Below are 8,332 nucleotides of genomic sequence, written 5' to 3' on the forward strand. Positions count from 1 at the left end.
ACCAGTGTTTTGGGAAGAATTAAAAAAAAATTACATCTGATTTATAAGGTTGGGATTTGTGAATTAACTTAAAAAAAAATCTTGGCAGAGATACAGGCTACTCCAGAGCAGCAGCAGCTGGTGGAGAAATGGAGGTGCAATCCTATTATGCCAAGCTCTTGGGGGAGTTGAATGAACAGCGAAAGAGGGACTTTTTCTGTGACTGCAGCATCATTGTGGAAGGGCGGATCTTCAAGGCCCACAGGAATATTTTGTTTGCCAACAGCGGCTACTTCCGAGCGCTGCTCATTCATTATATTCAGGACAGCGGGCGGCACAGCACTGCCTCCCTGGACATTGTCACTCCTGATGCCTTCTCCACCATTTTAGATTTCCTCTATTCTGGGAAGTTGGATTTGTGTGGGGAGAACGTGATTGAAGTCATGTCGGCCGCCAGCTACCTGCAGATGAACGACGTGGTGAACTTCTGTAAGACATACATCAGGTCATCCCTTGATATCTGCCGAAAGATGGAGAAAGAGGCCGCTGTGGCTGCAGCGGTGGCAGCGGCGGCAGCGGCGGCAGCAGCAGCTGCAGCTGCTGCAGCGGCTCATCAGGTTGACAGTGGAAGCCCCAGTTCAGGCAGGGAAGGGACTTCCTGTGATACCAAGAGCTTGGTCTCCTCTCCAGTCAAGGGAGAAGAGAGTGCGGACTGTCCAAGAGAGTCCCCTTGCGGTGACTGCAGAGGCTGCCACCCCCTGGAACTGGTGGTGAAAGATAGCCAGGGCAGTGGCTCAGCTGACAGTGATCTCTCTACTCTGCCCAAACAGATAGAGCCCAAGGTGGAGTATGATGCTGATGAAGTAGAGGTAGAGGTTGGTGAGCAGCTGCAGCAGTATGCTGCCCCACTGAGCCTGGCCCACATGGAGGAGGGTTTGCCCAGTGGCCAGGCCATTGACTTGGCTTACAGTAACTACCACATGAAGCAATTCCTGGAGTCCCTCCTGCGCAACAGTGCTGCCCAGAGCAGAGATGACGTGGACCATCACTTTTCTCGGAGTTTGGAGGGAAGACCAGATGCAGGAGGAGCCATGAGTTCCATGATGGATATCCAGACTGACTGGTATGGAGAGGACTCAGGTGAGCTCCATTAGCATTCATCGTCACTGCTGGTCATTTAGCCATGTCTGTGCCTTATAGCCTCCCGTCATCATCATTACCACCATCACTATCGCCACATTGTCACCGCCACCAACACAACAAATAGGTAGTAATTGAGCAGGACATTGTCTCTTAGTGTGTGTTAGTATTTTACCTCTACAACTAGACTATAAGTGTGTTGAGGGCGATTTGAAAACATGGAAAGAACCTACTATCTTCCACTAACTCACAGTGGGACTTTGGTTAAATTATTGAATCTCTTTGAACCTGTTTTATTGAGGAGATAATCATCTCTGCCTTGCCTTTCTCACAGGGCTGAGGACCAAATTAGAAGGTTTTCAGATTTTTTTCTCATGTACGATAACGTGTTCTAGACAGGTAGGAAATTTATTCTTCTTTGTGTCAACCATGGTGCCTGGCACATAATAGATACTCAGTTAACCTATCATGGTCAATGGTGCAGTCTACTTGAGAATATTTTAGAGTTGGCATTTAGCTTCATGTGAGTAAATTTCTTATATCCTTTGGTAGGCTTTTGTATTTTAAGAGAACTTGGCTGTGCCTCTGAACAATTCTGAGAGATAAGTTAACTCTTCCTAATAGATGAGCTAATTGTGTTGTAAAGTGTCTTGTAGGAGATAGAAATAGACTTGGCTGCCACCTTCCTGATGAAAGTACCCAATAGATTCTAGAACCTCAAGCCAAGAAATTAATGAATCAAAATCTTTATATACCCTTCAGTATTGAACAGCGAAAGTATTTTAAATAAGGAAGACCAGCTGCTTTTACTTGTTACTAAATGGTCATATTTAGACTTTTTAATTTCGTTTTTTTAAAGCAAGAATGCTGTGTATGTCTGATTAAAGTTAGACTTGAAAAACTTGAAAATGCTGTTTCTGGTCCTCAGAGACACTGACCTAACCAACATTGAGAGAGTAGCAGCTGTTTTCAGTGAACACACTACAGGAACTTGTTGAAAGCTCATTTCTGTGTACATAATAACACTTCACAGCCTGTGATCACCCTTTCACATTTAGTAGACCTTCATCATGCCCCATGAGTTTGGCAGAGGAAGTGTGGAGAAACTGAGACCTGAAAGTGTTTAGTAAATTTCCTTAGAATGCAGAGCTAGTAAGTGCCAGGGCTAAAACTAGAAACCTGGGCTGGCTTCATGTCACTCATTAAACAAATCGAAGGCAGCACAAGTGGATAGATTTCAGTGCAATGAGTTTATCTTTCAATCCTCCTGCCTGTAAGCACAAGTATCAAAAAATAGCAGTTCAGCTCTATACCATCTTCATTCAAGTCCAGTCTATCCGTCTGTAAAGTCAGGTTTCCAACTACAGGGTGCTGTGGCAAGGCAGCCACCCTTACCCCTGGCCATGTCTGCTGTTTTCCAGTTTTTGATTCCATTCAAACTGCTCCAAGGTAAATCTATTTTAAGTGCCAAGGCACAGAGTGGGACTGATTTGTTTGGCCATTTATTTATTTGCTCAAATATTCGAGTACCTTCTGCTGGGTAAAGCTACAAAAATAAGTTGGACATGGATCCAGCCCTCAAAGAACTGATGACGTCTTAGAGCAGGGATACCCAAACCCCTGGGCCAACGACCAGTACCGGTCTGTGCAGGAGGGGAGTAGTGAGAGAGCGAATGAAGCTTCATCTGTATTTGCAGCCGCTCCCGAGTTAGCATCACTGCCTCAGCTCCACCTCATATCATCAGGCATTAGATTCTCATAGGGGCACTGGTCCTTGGTGCCAAAAAGGTTGGGGACCGCTATGCTTAGAGGAGATAAAATGGATGTAATTGGCATCACATGGTAGAAAGGTACTAGGGCTGGAAGACAGAGATGTGAGTTTCACAGTTGTCCAAAATCAGGAAAAGTGGCTTCCTACTGAGAAATCAGGGAGGTTTTATGAATGTGGCATCTGAGGGTAAAAAGAGACATAGGGAGAAATTGGCTGGAGTCAGAGCATGAAAAATCTTGAATGCTAAGAGGTGAGGTTTTTATCTCTAGGTACAGGGAGTATTTTTGGTAGTTTCTGAGAATGGACAGGATCTGTGCTTCGGGGAGCTTAATTTGGCCTCAGCACAAGAGGGTGTGCAGAGGTGAGGCCAGGGCAGAGTGATTGATGGTCGGGAAGCTGTTGCAGTAGTTTGTATCCATGTTGTTCATCCCTGACATTCACAGGCACTGTCAAAGCATAAGATCCTCCTGTGATTTCTCCTCCTCCTACCTCTCAACCCCAGCACTTCTCATTACTTCTTGCAAAGTTCATCTGTATTGGCTACCGCTGCTCCTTTACTTCCACTCTTTTCTCAGCCCACCGTGGTCTGGCTTCCGCCCCCCATACACCACTGAAACTGCTGTCATGAGATCAGCTATACATTTCTTGAGCCTACCCAATGAGTGATTTTTAGGTGTTCTTTTACTTGACCTCTCTTTGAAATTCTTTCTTCCTCTGGCTTCTGACACCACAAGTACCCATTGGTCTTACCTCTGCCCATTCATTTTCAGCCTCATCATAAGGTCATTTGATGTCAGTCTGCCCAGCATTCCATCATTGGCTTGCTTCTCAACATTTTATCATTCCCGTTCATTCATTCATTCATTCATTCATTCAACAGATATTTATTTAGCACTTACTACACGCCAGGTACTGTTAATCACAGTGAACAAAAGACAGTCCTTGTCCTCATGGAGCTGACATTCTAGTGTAGGGAGACAGACAATAAACAAGTAACTAAATATATAACAAGAAGAACTAAAGCAGGGGAAAGATTGATTGAAAGAGAGGGGCATGCTATTTTATTTAGTGTTGACAAGGAAGCCCTTTATAACAGATTGCCTTTGAGCAGAAACCTCGAGGCTGTAAGAGAGCAGACTGTCCAGATATCAGGGAGAATGTTCCAGGCAGAGAGAAGAGCAAGATACAGAGGCCCAGGTGCAGGATCACATCTGGTGAGTGAACCGATGCTGGTGGGGTTGGAGTAGAGTGAGCAAGGTCGAGAGTGCTGGGGGATGAGGTCAGGAGTTGGGGTGAAGGGTAGATCAGGTAGGGCCTTGAAGGTCATGAGAATGCCTTTGGATATTACTCTGAGAAGGGAAACCTCTAGAGAGTCTCAGCCGAAAATGACTTGAAATGCCATATATTAAAAGGACCCCTTTGGGTACTGTGTGCAGTTGCCCCCTGAGCAGTCCTCTTGCTTCTACCCTTGCTCTCTTCCTGTAGACTACAGGGGAGCACATATTCTAGGGGAGTAAGGGTGGAAATGGGAAGATCACTTAGGAGGTTACTGTAATAACCCAGGTGAGAGATATGCTCCCTGAATCAGTGTGGTAGCAGTAGAGAGGTAAGATATGGTTGGATTAGGACTATACTGTCTCTCAAAGGGAGAGCCAAGCAGATTTGCTAATGGCTTGTAGGAGTGGTATGAGAATAAGAGGAGTTAAGGGTGACCCTGAGGTTTTTAGCTTGAGCAGTTGATTTAAACTGTTATGTTTGTGCTCCTATTGGATCAGTGGAGATGTTCGGTAAGCAACTGCATCCATAAGTTTGGTGTTCTGGGGAACAGTCAGTACTGAGATAGAAATTTGGGAGTCATTAATGAGTCCATGGCATTTAAAACCTATCTGTCCCGTGAATTTATAGATCTAGAAGGAGAAGGTAAGAGATCTAAAGACTGAGTCCAGGGGAACTCCAAAACTTAGAGGTCAGGCAAATAGGGAGAAACCAGTAAAGGAGACTGAGAAGGGGCAGACAGTGAGGTAGGAGAATCAAGAAAGAGTGACGGATGCCAAGAAGAGAAAGTATTTCAAGAAAAAAAGGAAAAATCAGCTATGTCCTATACTGCGTATAGGCGGATTGAGAACTGAATCATTGGGTTTAGCAATGAGGAGGTCACTGGTGAGCTGGACAAGAGCAGTATCAGTGAAGTTGTGGCACAAAAGACCGCGTGGAGCAGGCTTAAAAGAGAAGTGCAGAAGTGGATGTGAAGATAGTGAGTTCAGATGCTTCTTTCAAGGTATTTTATTATGAAGGGAACAAAGAAATGCATTGGTAGTTGAAGGGGGATATGAGGTCAAGGTTTTTATTAAGGTGGAGGATCTAAAAGCATGGTTATTAACCGATGGGAATGATGCGGGAGAGAGGAAGGTCATTGATAATGGAAGAAGGAGGGCAAATTGATAGAGCAAGGGGAAATGGGATCCTGTGTGCAAGTGGAGGGAATGGTCTGGCTGTAGATGGGAGGAAGGATTATATGTGTTCATATGGGAGGTGGGGGGTGGCTGGGAGCAGGTAGAGGTTCTCTTCTGCTTGCTCCTCATTTAAATAAGAAGTAAGAACAGAGGCTGAAAGTGAGGAGGGGGCCAGAGGGGAGTGAAGATTTAAGCAGAGAGACGGTATAAAATAGTCATTGAGAAGAGTGGGAGAGTGAGTGAACCAGGGAAATCTTTAGGATGCCTGAGCATAACCAAGAGCTCTTTTGACTTCAGTGGTAAGATGGTGATGATTAGGTAGATTTAAAGTGAGATCAGGACATATAGTTTTGTATTTTTCTTCAGTCATGTTAACTTACCTTATTTCAGGTATGGAATAGGCAGAGAGGTGTGTTCAACCAGAGGGTAGGTTTAGCCAGGTGAATACAGAGAGATGGAGAGAGAGGACCAAGGCAGTTGAAGATGTACGTGAGGGAGTGAGTTCATTGATGGACTGTAGGCACTAAAGTGAGGAAGGAGAGGCATGAGGACTTGACATGGACAGTAAGGTGGTGGTCGAGCCCATGGCTTGGAGTCCCAGCAGAGAAGAGATACCCAGTTTGTGAGGTAGAGAATATGCTATAGTGATTGGGAAGTGAGGTATTTGAAATGCGGGTTATGGAACAAATGCAGTTAGTGTTAATATTTAAGTATGGGACCATGATTCTCATCCCTGACTGTACATTAGAATGGGAAGTGTGCTTTAAAATATGCTTTCATTGAGGATTGGACATCAATTTTCTTTTAAGTTTCCCAGGTGATTCTAATATGTAGGCAGAATTGAGAGAGCTCTTGGTCGAGGATTGGGTGGCTGAGGTTGGGTAGAGAACAAGGACTTCTGAGCAAAGGAGGTCGAGGAACAGAGAGACCAGGGTGTTGGAAGGTCATTTTTGGTGTTCACACAAATTATGTTGTGTTTGAAGGCAATGTGATCAAATCTCCAAGGAATAAGAGGATGACCTAGGGGCTCCTGGATGGCTGTAACAAGGAGAGGTAACAGTGGTATCATTTGATGGCATGAGCTACAAAAGATCTTAGGGTTTTTGAGGATGGAGGGAGGGAGTATGGTCTACAGATTACAGTGAAGCACAAGAGAGACCCTCTCTACCTCCAACCCGGGGGGTGTCAGAGCTATGGGATAAGGGAAGTAGGGTGCTCACGGGAGAGGCAGGGCTCAGTTAAAGGAACCACTGCAATCTGAGGACTCTCAAAACTGTATTTTCCCCTTCTTTCTCTAAGCTCCAGATTTATCTGTCTAACCCAGATATTACCCTTGAATGCTCTGAGCCTGCCTCAAACAATGAAGTTCAAACTGAACTTCTCATTCCTCCTGTACCTGCTTTTCCTCCTGTGTTCCCTGCCTCAGTTTGTTCAGCATCATCTACCAAATCAGCCAACCCAGAATCTGTGTCATTTAGGATCTTCTGTTTCCCTCCCTTCTCCTCCCCTCCCCTCCCCCATGTGGTTGAGTACTGTTAATTTTTTTTCTCCTCAAATGTATCTCCTCTCTACCTGGACTTCTTTAGTTCACGTCATCTCTCATCCCCTCCTACCTGGACTTCCTGCCTTTAATCTTGCCTCTCGTAAATCTTTCCCTTGTACTGTCCCCAGAGGAATCTTTTAAAAGTCAAATCTGACCATGTACCACCCTGCTTAAATTCCTGACTGTTCACAGAATAATGTCTAGTTCCTTAACATGTCAGTATCACAGGAGCAGGGAATTTTTTCTGTTCACTGCTATATCTCAAGGGCCTAGGACACAGCCTGACACATAGTAGGTGCCCAGTATAAATTTGTTGAATAAATGAATGAATGTGACCTTCACAACCTGGTTCTTGCCCCTTCCTTAGCCTCATTCCCCCACACCCCACTTTATAGTCTATATTCTCTTTAACTCTGTGCCTCAGCAAGTGGTATTCTTCTGTGTGATATACCTTACACTTTCTTGAACTTCTGGTGAACTCTTATTCATCCTTTAAAAACCTTGCCTAAAGATCGCCTCTCCTGTGAAATCTTCTGTGAACTTCTAGAGAGTTTTATTACTTTCTTGTCTATATTTCTTCATCACTTTGAACTTTGCATGTGTTACATTATGTCGTATGAATTTGTCTACATGTCTTTCTCTCCTGCTAGAGTTAACATTTTTCTTTTAAACTTTTATTATTTTTAATGTGGTAAAATATAGCATAGCATAACGTTTTTTATTTTAACTATTCACCAGTGTAAACTATAGTGGCATTAAATACATTCATGTTGTTGTGCAACTATAATTATCTATACCCAAAACTTTTTCATCACCTCAAACACAAACTCTGTACCCATTAAACACTAATTCCCTCTCCTTTCCCACTCCCCCAGCCCTTGGTAGTACCTGTTGTACTTTCTGTCTCTATGAATTTGACTGTTCTAGGCATCTCATGCTATACGAATTTTTTAAAAATTTAAATGTAGTTGGTATACAATATTATATTAGTATCAGGCATATGGTATAATGATTTGACATTTATATAACTTACAGTGTGATCACCACACTGAGTCTAGTATTTATCTGTTGACTGTAACAAACTTATTGTTGACTGTATTCCCCTTCACCTTTTTTTACCCATCCACCCACCCCTCTCCCCTCTGGTAACCATCAATTTGATCCTTGTTTCTATGAGTCTGTTTCTGTTTTGTTTGTTCATTTGTTTCATTTTTTTTAGATTCCACATTTAAGTGAAATCATATGATATTTGTCTTTCTCTGACTTATTTCACTTCGCATAATACCCTCTAGGTCCATCCATGTTGTCGCAAATCACAAGATTTCATTCTTTTTTATTTCTGAGTAATATTCCCATTGTATATATTTATATATACCACACCTTCTTTATCCATTCATCTATTGATGAACACTTAGGTTGATGCCATATCTTGGCTATTGTAAATAC

General features: G+C 43.4%; 1 protein-coding gene across 2 annotated transcripts in view; it reads left to right on the forward strand.

Moving 5' to 3' along the window:
* Positions 1-8,332, forward strand: part of ZBTB8B (zinc finger and BTB domain containing 8B) — a 29,729-nt gene that overhangs the window by 5,291 nt on the left and 16,106 nt on the right. For both annotated transcript variants that reach the window (XM_011357855.2, XM_023529302.1), the window contains exon 2: positions 89-1,119. In XM_011357855.2, coding sequence (XP_011356157.1) covers positions 129-1,119 — 991 coding nt within the window. In that variant the 5' untranslated portion in view covers positions 89-128. The remainder of the gene's footprint in view (positions 1-88; positions 1,120-8,332) is intronic.

Source organism: Pteropus vampyrus, unplaced genomic scaffold, assembly GCF_000151845.1.
Source record: "Pteropus vampyrus isolate Shadow unplaced genomic scaffold, Pvam_2.0 Scaffold36, whole genome shotgun sequence".
NCBI lineage: Eukaryota > Metazoa > Chordata > Mammalia > Chiroptera > Pteropodidae > Pteropus > Pteropus vampyrus.